At 42.9% G+C, this 15,897-nt stretch overlaps 2 protein-coding genes across 2 annotated transcripts in view; one reads left to right on the top strand and one right to left on the bottom strand.

Moving 5' to 3' along the window:
• LOC309543396 (uncharacterized protein) overlaps nucleotides 1-13,646 on the top strand; it is a gene marked incomplete at both ends in the record, with an annotated part of 28,977 nt that extends 15,331 nt beyond the window's left edge. Inside the window, one exon of the mRNA XM_082242872.1 lies at nucleotides 13,554-13,646. Within this exon, the coding sequence (XP_082098998.1) occupies nucleotides 13,554-13,646 (93 nt within the window). The remainder of the gene's footprint in view (nucleotides 1-13,553) is intronic.
• The window catches only part of GHR (growth hormone receptor), a 536,071-nt gene that overhangs the window by 294,037 nt on the left and 226,137 nt on the right, over nucleotides 1-15,897 (bottom strand). The gene's annotated exons all lie outside the window — the stretch shown is intronic.

The following is a 15,897-nucleotide window of genomic DNA, read 5'->3' as shown; positions in this document are numbered from 1 at the left end:
CAAAATCTACAATGGAATGGTTCACAAATAAACATATCCAGGTGTTAGAATGGCCAAGTCAAAGTCCAGACCTGAATCCAATCGAGAATCTGTGGAAAGAACTGAAAACTGCTGTTCACAAACGCTCTCCATGCAACCTCACTGAGCTCGAGCTGTTTTGCAAGAAGGAATGGGCAAAAATTTCAGTCTCTCGATGTGCAAAACTGATAAAAACATACCCCAAGCGACTTACAGCTGTAATCGCAGCAAAAGGTGGCGCTACAAAGTATTAACTTAAGGGGGCTGAATAATTTTGCACGCCCAATTCTTTAGTTTTTTATTTGTTAAAAAAGTTTGAAATATTCAATAAACTTTGTTCCACTTCATGATTGTGTCCCACTTGTTGTTGATTCTTCACAAAAAATTACAGTTTTATATCTTTATCTTTGAAGCCTGAAATGTGGCAAAAGGTCGAAAAGTTCAAGGGGGCTGAAAACTTTCGCAATGCACTGTATAATGTTTTTAATGAAACTTAATAAATGTGATTTTGTTTTATATAATTTTTTGATATTGAAGTCTATTCTGTATGTGCCCATAAAGTCCATCTTTGGGCCTAGTTGATTCTTACAACTGGGCTGTTTTTTCTTTTTTACAATATAATACACATTTTTAAAAAAATATATAAAAAATGAGTAATGTGTTGAGTAAATGTTTCTACACTTAAAAGTGTGCATGTCCCAGTGTCATGTATGAACGGAGGGGGAAGACCTTTCAATCATCCGCCCATCTTTCATTTATAGATCTTGTTTCATTCATAGAAGCTGGGAAACAGCTTTTATGAATGGCAGGTTGGTCGGAAAGGGTGGGCATAGTCAGGCAGTCTTGATGAGTGCCTATAACAACTCCCTTAGTTCTATTAACATCCACTTCACTGGAAAATTATGACGGGGTTGGAGAGGCGGCATTGGAGGAGGAAGATTTTGGCTAAACGAAGGACACGGTAGCACAAGGGACACATCTCACTGAAGGTAAGTAATGTCCCTTATGCTGATTTTTTTTTATTAACTTAAGTTTTCATTTTTTTAAAACACATTTTATTTAGTGTTTGTTTTTTAATTTTATTGCTATTACAAGGGGGCTCAGGTGACAGCATGGGCAGGTGAGAGGTTCTCTTTATGGAGACGTCAGGGGTCTATTACCCTAATGTAACCCCTGCCTTCCAAATGAACTGTGCTGGATACTCTGCTATAGAAGCCAGGGAATGATGGCTCTGAACTTGAGGAAATGGCAGGCCTTCTCAATGCAGTAAACATGATCAGGTGGCTTCACAGCCACCTGGATCATTGTTACTGTAAAACCATGAGGCGGCTGGAAAAAAAAAAAAAACAGTACCAAGCTCATGGCTGCAGCAGTGACCTTGTTTTAACCACTTGAATATGAATACAACCTATGGACAGCAAGTAGATAAAGAGTATAAGATCATAGGTTTTACTGTACACCGGTGACTGACCCATACTTTTTAATATATTTACAGCCAGTAATCGATCAAAAGGGTTCCACTGCAATTTAATGATTTAAACCACCCTACAAAAGATAAGAGGACCAAATGCACACAGACTGTCGCACTTTACAATACCTTTTCCGTTTTGAATCTTAGGGAAATGTAAATAATCTAATAATATACCTTTATACCTATTCATTTACCTTTACTTTAAAATAGGTGAAGCAGTCAAAGCTGTTAAGTATGTATATTTTTCTGCAGAGTGGTGTTTCAGTCCTTCACATTATCCCTTCATGCAGCCTGAGCAGAAAATATTTTCAACAACTTTTCCATTTTAGTGTATAATTAGCTATTTGTTGAGTAGATGCATTAGTGGCCCGCACTGTATAAACTGCCATTTAGCTACCGTGTGTGCTATACCACCATTCCCGATTTCTATGAAATGACCGCATTAAGCAGAGAACACCATAAATTGTATAAACTACGTATATATAAACAGCTGGTTCACAGCTTAAATGGTTGTTATTGATCCTGCTTTTATCAGTTTCCATAGTGTACAAGGCATGCTTGTCCTGAAAATATGCTGGAAGTGAGAACTTCTGTGCACTTGTCATATGGACATCACCATGGCATAAGTACAACATACAAGATGGATTTGGGCAATCAGTTACCTTTGTATGTCAAGAAACTACAAGATACTCAACACTGAGCTGCCATGTTACTAGCACATGCTAGTATGGTTATAATATTATATGTTATTAACTTCCCAAAGCTACATCCTGTTCCTTTGTTTACCAGTCCAATCCTAGAGCCTATGAGGCCAGTAGAGGCCATAGCTCCAAGTAGGACAGAAATCAACATACACTATTTTACCAAAAGTATTGGGGTGCCTGCCTTTACACACAGACCTGAACTTTAATGGCATCCCAGTCTTAGTCCATAGGGTTCAATATTATAATGCAATATTATAATATAATATGTATAACGCTCTTGTTTCCAAATCAAATGGTGTATTTCCTGATATTCAGAGGGTAATCTTTGTTAACACAATTCCATTTTTACGTTACAGTATAGCAGTAGCATTTGATATTACTAGAGATCATACAAATCCTATCCATGACAATTAATGAAACATACACTATATTACCAAAAGTATTGGGACGCCTTCCTTTACACACATGAACTTTAATGGCATCCCAGTCTTAGTCCATAGGATTCAATACTGAGTTGGCCCACCTTTTGCAGCTATAACAGCTTCAACTTTTCTGGGAAGGCTGTCCACAAGGTTTAGGAGTGTGTCTATGGGAATGTTTGACCATTCTTCCAGAAGAACATTTGTGAGGTCAGGCACTGATGTTGAAAGAGAAGGCCTGGCTCGTAGTCTCCACTCTAATTCATCCCACAGGTATTCTATCAGTTGAGGTTGTGCACTGGTGCGCAGTCATGTTGGAACAGGAAGGGGTCATCCCAAACTGTTCCCACAAAGTTTGGAGCATGAAATTGTCCAAAATGTCTTGGTATGCTGACACCTTAGAAGTTCCCTTCACTGGAACTAAGAGGCCAAGCCCAACCCCTGAAAAACAACCCCACACCATAATCCCTCTTCCACAAAATGATTTGGACCAGTGCACAAAGCAAGGTCCATAAAGACATGGATGAGCGAGTTTGGGGTGGAGGAACTTGACTGGCCTGCACAGATTCCTGACATCAACACGATAAAACACCTTTGGGATGAATTAGAGCGGAGAATGGGAGTCAGGCCTTTGTCTTCCACATCAGTGCCTGACCTCACAAATGTGCTTTAGGAAGAATGGTCAAAAATTCTGATAGACACACTCCTAAACCTTGTGGACAGCCTTCCCAGAAGAGTTGAAGCTGTTATAGCTGCAATGGGTGGGCCAACTCAATATTGAACTCTACTGACTAAGACTGGGATGCTATTGAAGTTCGTGTGTGTGTGTGTAAAGGCAGGTGTCCCAATACTTTTGGTAATATAGTATACATTGTATAGTGTACATCTTGGATCCAAGGGCTCTCTGAGTGCACAAAAAAATAAAAATCCACAATGGAACTTGGTGAACAGTTTTTAGCAAATGTATAAATATAGACATGTCATTTTATGTGACAGGTTGAATGGTGTACTATGATAGGGGGTCTTTCGAAGACTGGGGTTTATGGTTCCCATTCAAAATGGTTTATTTATGACATTTAGAGGAAAGTAGCTTCCTGTAAAACTGCATGTACTTTATTACCAGCCTGCACTTAGCTCTCTGGAGATCTCCATGTTTGTGGTAATTAAGAATGAGTCTTCGTCAAAGCATATCTATAACCATAAACTATGTTTTAGTTTAGGGTAGAATGAGGAAATTGTTAGAACTCTTGTCAGGTTTTACCTCTATTCAAGTGTATTGCTACCTCCGAAGGAGCCGCTTGGAAATGTGGGTTCTCTGTTCTGCTCTTTGACTACAAGAACAATCTCAGCCCTTCTGAAACACCTGATTGAATGAAAGTTACACAAGCACTTATATCTATGCTCATGTTCTTATCTTTATCTTATCTTGAATTAGCACCAGAAATAGATACAAGACTATTTAGTGGTAAATTAACTCAATGTATTGTTACGGATTCGAATAAAAGGTGGTTTGAGCATAAATGTTTACATAGAAGGTAGGTTCAGACACTATCTGTTAGATAGTATAATTACTTTGCCAAAGTAGCTTAGAGTTCTGTACAACTAGACTGGTATTAACTCATGAATCAGAGAAGTCAGCAATAAACAATGCATATAAGCCTTAACTGCAATGTGAATAATAATCAGTGTTGCTCATCTTAGTTTAAAAAAGTAATTAGTTACAGTTACAAATTACTTCTCCCAAAAAGTAATTGAGTTACTGACTCAGTTACCACATTGAAAAAGTAATTAGTTACTCAGCAAAGTAACTGACTTTTTTTTTTAATATTCTATCATTTTATTGGACTGGCTGGCTGCTGCTGGTGGTGGGTGGCTGCCTGGCTGGTGATGGTGTGGCACACTGGTGGTAGGGGTCTGAGTCCTCCTGACTTCACTTAAGTAACCGTATTTTTGTTTTTTGGTACCTGCTGCTGCCTGGACTGTCTGGCTGCTGCTGGTGGTGGGTGGCTGCCTGACTGGTGGTGGCGTGGCACACTGGTGGTGGCGTGGGCACTTGGCACACTGGTGGTGACGTGGCACACTGGTGGTGGCGTGGCACACTGGTGGTGATGTGGCACACTGGTGGTGGCGTGGCACACTGGTGGTGGCATGGGCGCTTTGCACACTGGTGGTGACGTGGCACACTGGTGGTGGGGGTCTGAGTCCTCCTGACTCCTAACTTAAGTAACCTTCTTTTTTTGGTACCTGCTGGCTGCTGCTGTCTCTGGACTGGCTGGCTGCTGGTGGTGGTGTGGCACTGTGCACACTGGTGGTGGTGTGTTGGGTGGCTGGTGGGGATCTGAGTCCTGACTCCTGACTGTCTGTGAGACTGACTGACTGAGTCTGTGAGGTTTTTTTTTTGTACCTGCTGTGCTGGGCTGGCTGGTGGTGGTGGTGTGGCCTGGCAGGCACTGGCACACTGTTGTCCGGGTCCCTCTGGCTCCGTCCTCCTCCAGGCCTGTGCCTCTCTCCTCTTCTGGGCTGGCTATGTGCGTTGGTGGACTGGTGGTGGTGGACTTCCTGCTGCCCTGGCTGTGGTGGAGTCCTATATAATATTTTTGGCTATATGGTTGCTGGTTTGTTTTATCAGACCAGGCTGGCAAAAGTCACAAGTGGCACTGTGGCAATGGCTGGGTCGGGTCGCCGACTCGCCGCCCGCCGGACTCTATGCCCTCCTCCTGGGCCTGGCACGCTGTGCTGCTGTCCGACTGTCTCTCGTGACTCGACTGAGTTTCCTCCTCTTCTCTCTCGTCTCCAGTTACAGTACCGCGGGCAGCGCAGCGGTTATAGAGGAGAGGGGGAATACAATTACATCTACTGCCATCTAGTGGCGGTAGATGTAATTGCGGTAACGCAGCCGTAGCGGCAGCGGCGTTACAGGGAGAGGATGGGTAATCAGATAGATTACTCGTTACCCTGAAAAGTAACTGCGTTAAGTAACACCGTTTACTTAAACACAGTTACTATCATCACTGATAATAATACTATAATTAATCTAGAGTGCACTCTAAGAAGATGGTTAGGATACAGTGCAATGTTCCCTGAGAGGTACAGTACCTCTTACTTCTTAGCATAATCAATAGGTGAAGGTCTCTGTGTAGCAATTATAAAGGCAACGTCTTAAGTCCTAGCTCGTCATTTGGCTAGCATTGGGGCCCAGTGGTACCATTGGTGCATATGAGAATAGTCCCAGTCAAGCCTGCAGGCAGCAGTAAGGCTACCAAATGTTTGTGTGTTCAGTTCCTAAAGGGCTCAGTCTCTCTAGGAGCAGATAGTAAATCCCCACAGCAGAAGCTCAGCATCCGGTAACACACAGCGATTGGTCAACTCTCTACTATGCATCCAGGTGACTCTGGCTGTCAGCACCCCCAAACTTATTACTCTGGATCCCGCTCAGGCCACTGTTATGCAGCAATGATGGTGCACACTGAACAGCGATGTGCATTCTCTGGTCTCCCTCACGGCACATGGAAGCGGGTTCCCTGTAAAGCCTGAGAAAATGCACCACTTCCCCCCCCCCCTCCTGGCATTCTCCCTCTAGAAAATGTAGTTCAAAATCTCTTGATTAGAGTTTCTCCTTTGGACTACAAGTCCCACAGTGCCAGGCTGCCTGACTATTGAACTCTTCCTTCTCAGCAGCTCCCTCCTCTTGCTGATATAGCTGTTGACCAGTAGGGATGGGCTCAGGCGTGTTCGGATTGTAGTCCCAACCCACCTGAGCAATCCTGCCAGGAAGCCCGCACTGCACACCGTCAATCATAGGCAGTTAATGGTTCAGATTGAAAAAAGACACCAAGTCCATCTAGCTCAACCAACAAAAAAGTAAACACAACCTCACAATCCCTTATACACAATCCTATACTCACAGTTAAACCAGAGGAAGGCGAAAAACCCCAGCAAAGCATGATCCAATTTGCTACAGCAGGGAAAAAAATTCCTTCCTGATCCCGCGAGAGGCAATCGGATATTCCCTGGATCAACTTTACTTATAAATATTAGTACCCAGTTATATTATGTACACCCAGGAAAGAATCCAGGCCTTTTTTACTATCTCCTGAACTGGTCAGAACCACCTCTGGAGGGAGTCTATTCCACATTTTCACAGCTCTTACTGTGAAGAAACCTTTCCATATTTGGAGACTAAATCCCTATTCCTCTAGACGTAAAGAGGGTACTTTATTCTGTCTAAATATTTCTGGACCATATCACTTTAACACTATAGGCAGTGAGGCATTTCCCAGCCAGCAGCTGCACATACACACGCTGCCTATGATTGGCGGTGTGCAGTGACGGCTTCATGCCGCGATTGCTCAGGTGGGTTGGGACTATGATCCCAACACTCCTGAGCCCATCCCTATTGGCCTGTTCAGCACCGCAGGGCAGGAACTACAAAGAGCAGCTGCAGCCATGGTTTCTCTCACTCTCCATTCTCAGCCAAACACCTTTCTACACAAGGTTTGATAATTCTCCTCACTTCCTGTCCTGGTGACAACTTGTTCAACTGACAGGATGTGAAGGAATGTCTCCAACAGAGCCTCCTACTGCAGTAAAACCCAACAGGAGTTCTAATCCTTTCTCACTCAATCCTCAAAACTAAAAATACATTTTGGGTATAGAGACGTTGTAAGAGTGGTCTGCTTCCCTTATTAACAAGCTCTGCAGTGGAAGTTGTGAGCAGATAGGATTAAACTAAAATTAGGCCGTGTCAATTCCTTTTCAATGACAACATACTATGTTATCTTGGACACATTTATGAGATCTAATAAGACGGATCAGTTCACCCTGCAGCCTGTTTATGTATGACTCATGCCCAACAGTCCAAGGCCGCTGAACGATAATAGGAAATACAATGCTATTTACAGATACAAGGCTACTGCATTGATGAGTGCATCATTTTACTACAACCTACCGATAAAAATTTTTTCAGCCCAGAATAAAAAAAAATCATATTATCTCCAGGACAGAAGGGTCTCTGTATTTACTTCAGGACGGAAGCAGGCAGGGATCTCCAGAACAGGGCAAAATATTTTCGTATGGTCATTTAATCAAATCCTTCCAGTATAGGGTATTTAAATGGTATCCATACCCAAGAACCAAAATGTACGATATTTCAGTATACTAGTGCTGTGGTGGCCTCATTTTTATTTTTTATTTGAATTTCCTGCTAGTAGCACACTTCCTGTTCTTGGGTGAGGCTTAAAGCAGTAATAAAACCAAAAATTTAAAATATTGCAGCTTGCCAATCATTAGATGTGGTGGCTGCATCGGTTTTCCCTCTCTGTTTTCACCTGGTGACCTGGCCAGTAACTCACCTTCTGTATTAATGAGTCACAACTCTGGAGGAATGAGCAGAGGAGGCACAGCAGGCTGCAGTATTGTAAGTCGGGAGGGGGGGGGGGGTAGTGGTAAATGTATTATAGCAGGTTTGATTGCACTAACACACTGAGACTCTAGTTCCCACTTTATAATCAGTTACAGCATTTTTCTTTCTTTTGGGATAAAGGTTTTACATGAATAAATGGAAGCTGATCATTTTAATCATCTCTGTCAGTGTTAAAGTGTTTGTAACCCCCTGTAAACTGACCACGGTTTATCATGGCTGCTGAGCTCCTGACACTGTAGTCATTTTATGTGCCTCCATCATCCGCAGCCCTGCTCTGTCCTCCTCCCCCCTCCCCTCCCTGCCTGGGTGTCATTTCTACAATCCCCTATATTACATTAACTGATGTGCCCAGTATATACCGTATTTCCGAGCGCCACTAGGCACTCACGGGACTGGCTGCCTCTCTCCTCTTCCATTCTGACAGCTACAGTGAGAGGGGCAGAGAAACCCCCTGCTAACCTCAGCTGGGAGGAGGAGAAGAGAGGCAGCCGGTCACGTGAGCGCTGAGCTGCACTTTGAAATACAGATTATAGGTTAAATAGGGTTTTGTAAAAATAAGCCGTTCAATACTATATTGCCAAGCGCAGCACAGCGCTCACGTGACTGGCCGCTTCTCTCCTCCTCCTCCTCCTAGCTAAGGTTAGCAGGGGTTAGCTGTAGCTGTCAGAATGGAAGAGGAGAGTTGCGGCCGGCCCCGTGAGTGCTGAGCGGCGCTCGGAAATACAATATAGAACGGCTTATTTTTACAAAACCTCTTACACTGGGCACATCAGTTAATATAATAGAGGGCATTGTAGACACTCTGTGTCTTAACAGCCACTTTAGGTGGTTTGTTTCATCCATGTAAACTGATATATTCTGCTGGAGAGTTTGTGCTGTGAAAAACAACAGACTTGCTGGTGGATTACCAGATGAAAATAGAAGAAAGCAAGTCTAAAACAGAGGACTAATGCAGCCATCACATCTAAGAATTTGTAAGCTGCAATATAATAAATGTTTGCTTTTAATACTGCTTTACCTCCCTAGCGGTATTCCCGAGTGTGGCTTGGGGTTAAATTTCAGTGCCAAAAGCGGTAACCCCGAGCCACACTCTGGATACCGCTAGGGAGATCGCTGGATCCTGTAAGAGAGGGTACTTACCTTGTCCCCGGGATCCAGCGATGTATCCCGGCAGTGTGTGGCGGCCGGATCTTCCTCCCGATGCTCTGTGCCCCGGCTTCCATCTCCTGCGACGTGACGCTCGCAGGGGGGTGGAACCGGCGGAAAATTCAAACAGTAAAACACACCAAACACACTGATACATTGAAAAATAAAATAAATTCACATTTGCCCTTTCCTGCAGTTTTACTGTACTTTTTATGTATGTATGTATATTTATGTACACATATACATATCTATATACACACACACATATATATATATATATATATATATATATATATATATATATATATATATTTATTTATATATATATATATATATATACACACATACATACATACATAGTTATTTATTATATTATAATTTATGATTTTGAAGGGAGATGGGGCTCAGGTAAGTATTTAGTGGCAGGAGCTTTTAGAGGCAGGAATAAAAAAAAAAAAAAAAACACTGCCAGTGCGTCCAGGAGCAGCAGAGTTAGGGCAGAAAAAATGCTCGACACTGCTAAACACATCTAAACTTTAGTGCTTGAGCATTAATTCATTTCAATGGGTAAAAGAAATGATTTATTCTGGCCAATGAAATGAATAAGTCCAAAAGCTTGATGCCTGTAAACGCTTTAGACACTTTTCCAAACATAAGATATTTTTTCAGCAAAAAGTTGCTGGCTTTTAGGAGAGTTAAAAATGTACTGTGTGCATGAGGCCATAAACTAAAAATAAATAAATAAATAAATAAATGAATAAAACTAATAAAATAAATAAAAAATACAAAAACGTATAAAAAAAAAAAAAACTCAAAAGTTAAAAAAAAAACAAAAAATAAAACCAGCAGACTCGATGGACCACTCTGTCTTTTATCTGCTGTCACTTTTCTAGGTTTGAAATATTAGACAGTCTTTAGGTGTCTTTGAAGCAGAGAATGAGTTATGTTGGCCTCTGATTACATTTGTGAATGTCTACTGTCCTCCTGTCCGGGTGTCTGCAGTACACACAAAAATGCAAGCATGTGTGATCATATTAGTGGAGGTATTCCTGTATTGTACCAAGAAATGTATTTTTGTAGTTTAATTTTTAAAGTATAACTGCAGGCAAAACATTTTTTTCTATACAATGGAGAAGGCATAGAACATTTGCCAGACTCTTACTGCGGCCTGTGGGCCCACTGGGAAAATGTAACCTTACTATTTACAGATGTCACCATAATCGCCCAGAGGGAACACCTGCCTGGTGATGACTCTCAGAGGTAGGACTTCTCCTAATTGTGGGGAGATTTCCACTTAATTCCCAGTGGGATTCTGGTAATAAAACTGGGAAGTGAAAAATCCGGTGCAGCTGTGTATTGTAGCCAATCAGCTTCAAACTTCAGCTTCCTGAATTGACAATTTGACAAAAAAAAAAAAAAAAAACTGGAAGCTGATTGGTTTCTTTGCAGAGCTGCACCAGATTTTGCACTCTTTAGTTTTAGTAAATCAACCCCCACCCCCCGTGTACTTTGACTTTGCGCACGAAGACTAAAGACATTTTAGCTCTAAATTGGTTTATTTTCTCCCATTTGCCTTTGTAAACCAGAACATATACAGCATGCTCTTCCTGGAACCAAAAGGACTTTCTACGGGTAAACATGATTTTGTAAGCCTTGAAATGGTACTAAACCCAAAAATAAAAATGTAATATATTGCAGTTTACCAATCCAGTGGCGGCTGCATTACTCTTCTTTTTTAGGCTTTTTTTTTTTTTACCTGATCATCCAATCAGTAACACACTTCCTGTCTTATTCTCTGTGCACACATTTTGGTTTCCACTCATTTTAATGGGCTGCCCTTCGCATGTGAAACATGCAAAAAGTGTCTGACCCATTTTAAAAATCGCTCTGTACCAAAATGCATGGTACTGGCCATGCGTTTTGGTGTGCGTGTGTTAGCAAGATGGGTGGGGATGTCCTTAACCACTTCCCGCCCGCCCTATTACAAAATGACGGCGGGAATGTGGTTGAGTTATCCTGACCGGACGTCATATGACGGCGGCAGGATAACACCGCTCTGTGCGCCCCCGGGGGCGCGCAGAGCGGCGATCGGTGATGCGAGGTGTCAGTCTGACACCCTGCACCTCCGATCTCGGTAAAGAGCCTCTGACGGAGGCTCTTTACCATGTGATCAGCCGTGTCCAATCACGGCTGGTCACATAGTAAAACAGGAACAGCCGTTGATCGGCTTTCCTTAGTTCGTGCCTGACAGGCACGAGTAAAGGAGCGCCGATCGGCGGCTCCCCTGACAGGGGGGGGGGGTCGGCACTGGTAATCAGATCATTGATTACCAGTGCAGACCCTCGGGGGGGGGGGGATGCCACTAGAACCACCAGGGATGCCCACTATGACCCCAGGGATGCCCACTATGACCCCAGGGATGCCCACTATGGCCACCAGGGATGGCAATCAGGGCTCAGGGAGCCCCCCATTGCCCTCCCCATCAGTGATGCCCACCAGTGTCCTCCCTATCAGTGCTGCCCACAAGTGCCCATCATTGCCATCCTTTAGTGTCGCCCACCAGTGCCCATTATTGCCCACCAGTGCCGCCTATCAGTGCCCATTAGTGCCCATCAGTGCCGCCCGTCAGTGCCGATCAGTGCCGCCCATCAGTGCCCACCAGTGCTGCCTATCAGTGCCCATTAGTGCCCGTCAGTGCCACCTATCAGTGCCCGTCAGTGCCGCCTATCAGTGCCCATCAATGCCGCCTATCAGTGCCCAGCAGTGCCGCCTATCAGTGCCCACCAATGCTGCATATCAGTGCTACCTATCAGTGCCACATATCAGTGCCTATTAGTGCCGCCTATCAGTGCCGCCTATCAGTGCCACCCCATCAGTGCCACCCCATCAGTGCCACCCCAGCATTGCCTCCTCATCAGTGCCTGTCAGTGCAGTCTCATCAGTGCTCATCAGTGCAGGAAAAAACTTTGTTTTTATTTATTTACAAAATTGTATAACATAAACAAAAAACTTTTTTTTTTTTCAAACTTTTCTGTCTTTTTTTATTTGTTTAGCAAAAAGTAAAAATCGCACAGGTGATCAAATACCACCAAAAGAAAGCTCTATTTGTGGGAGGAAAATGATATAAATTTGGTGTAAGTACAGTGTTGCATGACCGCGCAATTGTCATTCAAAATGCAACAGCGCTAAAAGGGGAAAATTGGCCTGGGCGGGAAGGGAGGGAAGTGCCCTGTATTAAAGTGGTTAATTATTGGCACTTCCATGCATCTGCAAATGGGGAGGCGCCTTTGGCGCTTGGCAGGAGAGTGTGCGGTTTTTCAGGCATTCCTGTAAAGCACAGGTGTGAACAAACAAGACGGGTTGATCTGGGGATAGTGGCTACAACCCGGCAACCAAGTGGTTAATTGTGGGGTATGGGTTGGTTTCTCAGGCCAAGAGGTGGGACTTTTACGGGCAAGTGAAGGATACACAGTTGTATAAAATAGATAATTGCAATTTATTGCGAATACAATTGTATATTCAATAAAGATATTTTAAAAGACATTTGTGGTGATGTTTGGTGTTTGGGTTACAGACCCAAGGTGCATAGAAAAATGCTAGGTTTGGAAAAAGAGTTTCCGTGACAGTGGTGCAGTATGTGTGACTTTATTTTTGATGAAAGAGACTCTGTTTCTCCAGGCTGGATTGCTTGGATGTGTCACAGAGAATTCATCAAAAACGTTGACCCGACGCGTTTCGGCTAACAGAGTAGCCTTTGTCAAGGGTTTTGTGTCACCAAGTCTGTAGAAATAGTGACAGATTTAGTTATTCTCTGTATATATCATAAATATTTACATATAGTGGGTTACATAATGTCGGTATGGAAAAACAACTGAAAATACATACGTTTGACCTGTTTTGGTGATACTTATTCAAAGTCTTAGAAGATCCGCAACGAGAACCAAATGTGAGCAACCTGCAGGTATGGTGAGTGGTAAATATCAGGAGATACTGAATAAAGAAATTAGCATTCTTGATGGTGGCATCAACTTACTAGGTATTGGTTGGATGTCCGTTTATGCCTGGATTGGCCGATGAGATTTTGGCAGCAAACAATATATATAGATATATATATATATATCTGTATACATATACACATATATCTGGACGTCTTTGTAAAAAATGGCCAATCTGTAGGTATATAACATATACATAAAGTTGGTATCCCAAATGTTTGGAGAGGGGATGTAAAAGAAGATAAGTCTTCCACTACTTACAGAATATGTTGCAAGAACACGGTTTCTGGACAGCTCAGGATAACTTAAAAGTTATTTTTTCGGTGCATAAGTGCAGCCGTCCTCAAAGTCCATTCTGTGTCTTTTGGTTCTATGCAGGTGTTTGATGCTGGAATTACATTTGACTCATTTGAAACTCCGAAAAAGACACAGGCAAGTGGAGCCAAGTATAGTGCTTTTATTCAGGAGTAGTGATTTTGGCAAAGTAGGTAACACTTACGATTGTTTGAAGGGGTTTTCTGCAGGTTGCGTCCGCTCTGTCTCCTCGTTTCCCTCGGTGTGAGGGTGAAGTGAGGAGACGCTGATTCCCCGGCCTTTTTAAAGCCCGTCGCGCGTGCGCACTGTGAGCCGCACGTACCGAGCTTCTTGTGTGACTGACGTCATTCCCTTGTTGTGCGCACGCGCCCGTGGGGTGCGCGCGCATCGGGAGACTGGTCGCACATTATTGGCCGCCGACACGGGAGGAAGGAACCAAGATCCCGGGAGGGGGATCTTATGGAAGATGGTATATTCTGAGGTTCCTAGTTTAACCCCTGGCTTGCCCAGGGGCTTTCCGTGCCGGGTGCGTTCTTCATGATTGAACAGTTTCATCAAAGGTCAATGAGTTATATCAAATATATATATATTGGGAAATTGTACAATAAATAAAGCAGAGTATGTATTTAATTATATAATCAAGTATCATAAGTTTTAACAGCAGAAAAATAAAAGGAAAGGGGGGGGCTCATTGTACCCTGGAGAACAAAAGTTTGGAGGTCGTGTGGAAATGAAGGGGGAGGGGGGGGGTTTGGCGGGGGTGGGGGGGAAGGATTTTTGGAATTTTGTCAGAAATAGTATATAGTTATGAATGTGTGTATTTAAAAGGGGATTTTTAACCATAAGGTGAGTTTAACCTATTTTTTAGTATTAGGCTTTTAGGGAGGTTTTATGTTTTAGTCAGTTTTCCCTGATACGAAACCTTCCAGAAACGGGCGATAGCTTGCTATTTCGTTTAGGCCCGGAGGTACGGTGGCTTTTAGACGTTGTATCCACCGTAGTGGTTAATTAGCTGAACCAAAGACTTGCTGGTGGTAAATTTAATTAGTGTTTATTGAAAAATTCATAGAAAAATTGCAAAATACTGAATGCCATAAGAACAAAAGTGAGCCATTCCCTTACCCACCACTAAAACACACACCATAATACATGAGTCTGGATGAACTGGAATGATCAAGTACCAAACAAGGTAACAAACTGAGAAAAATCAGTAGCACCTTGCTTTTATTCTACTGGTCCTTTGCTTTCAGAAAATATATGGTTTGGTGGGCCTTTAACAAACTCTGAAAGCTGTAAGGGAACAATGAAAACCTTCAGATTTTTAGAGAAATGTGGTTCTTTACATTTTTGCGTACGTTCAATTTTCACCATTTTGCAAAAAGACATAATTTAAAAATTACAAATATTTATTTATTACCTCAATACAGGTTAAGCTTTTATATTTAGCAGGAATTGTGTGAAATTTGCTGTGTTTATATCTGCTAAAAATTATTTTAGAGAATTTTTAGCGAATAAATGGATTTTTGTAAAATCTTACCGTAAAATCCTTTTCTCTTAGCTCATTGACAGACGTAGTCCTCGGTGATACAGCACCTTCGGGTTATGTTGCCTCCACAGGAGCAGGACTAGACAGGAAATAAAAATGCTCTGGCCACACCCCAGGGGCAGTCCCCGAGGGTATATCCTCTCTCTCTCCGCCACAGCAAATCAGTTATGTCACAAAAGCAGTGCTTAAAGAATTTAACCCAACCCAACTCAAAAACAGAGGGGCGGGGACTACGTCTGTCAATGAGCTAAGAGAAAAGCATTTTACGGTTTAGATTTTACAAAAATCCATTTTTCTCTATCGCTCATTGACAGACGTAGTCCTCGGTGATACAGCACCTTCGGGAAGTCCCAGAGCAGTATCACAAATGAGGGGTGGGAAAAATGGAAATCAAATCCCAATCTAGAAGGCCCAACCGGTGCCAACTAGAAGTTTACAATGCTCATCCTTAATGATGAGACTCAACAAAAAGACATTTTTCAAACAGAAAAAAACCCTCGAGGTAGACCACCAGTCTCCTCAAATTGCGGCCTGCAAAACCTTGCGGCCAAATGAGGCATCTGCCGATGCCATCACATCAATTTTATAAAATTTTGTAAAGGTATGTACCGACGACCAGGTGGCCGCTTTACATACCTGGACCACTGACGCCTGATGGCGAAAGGCCCAGGAAGTACTGAACGCTCGAGTGGAGTGCGCCCTAACAGGGAACGGAGGATTCCGACCCTTAATAGAATAAGCCTGTACCACCGTCTGTCTAATCCATTTGGCGATAGTCGCGGCAGATGCAGGCAACCCCTTTCTGGGGCCATCCGTGATCACAAAAAGTGAATCCGTCTTACGGAACGATTCCGTAGCCTT

This window comes from Pelophylax lessonae, assembly GCF_965119305.1.
Source record: "Pelophylax lessonae genome assembly, chromosome: 1".
In the NCBI taxonomy this organism is placed as follows: domain Eukaryota; kingdom Metazoa; phylum Chordata; class Amphibia; order Anura; family Ranidae; genus Pelophylax; species Pelophylax lessonae.
This window is presented reverse-complemented; position numbering and strand designations above follow the sequence as displayed.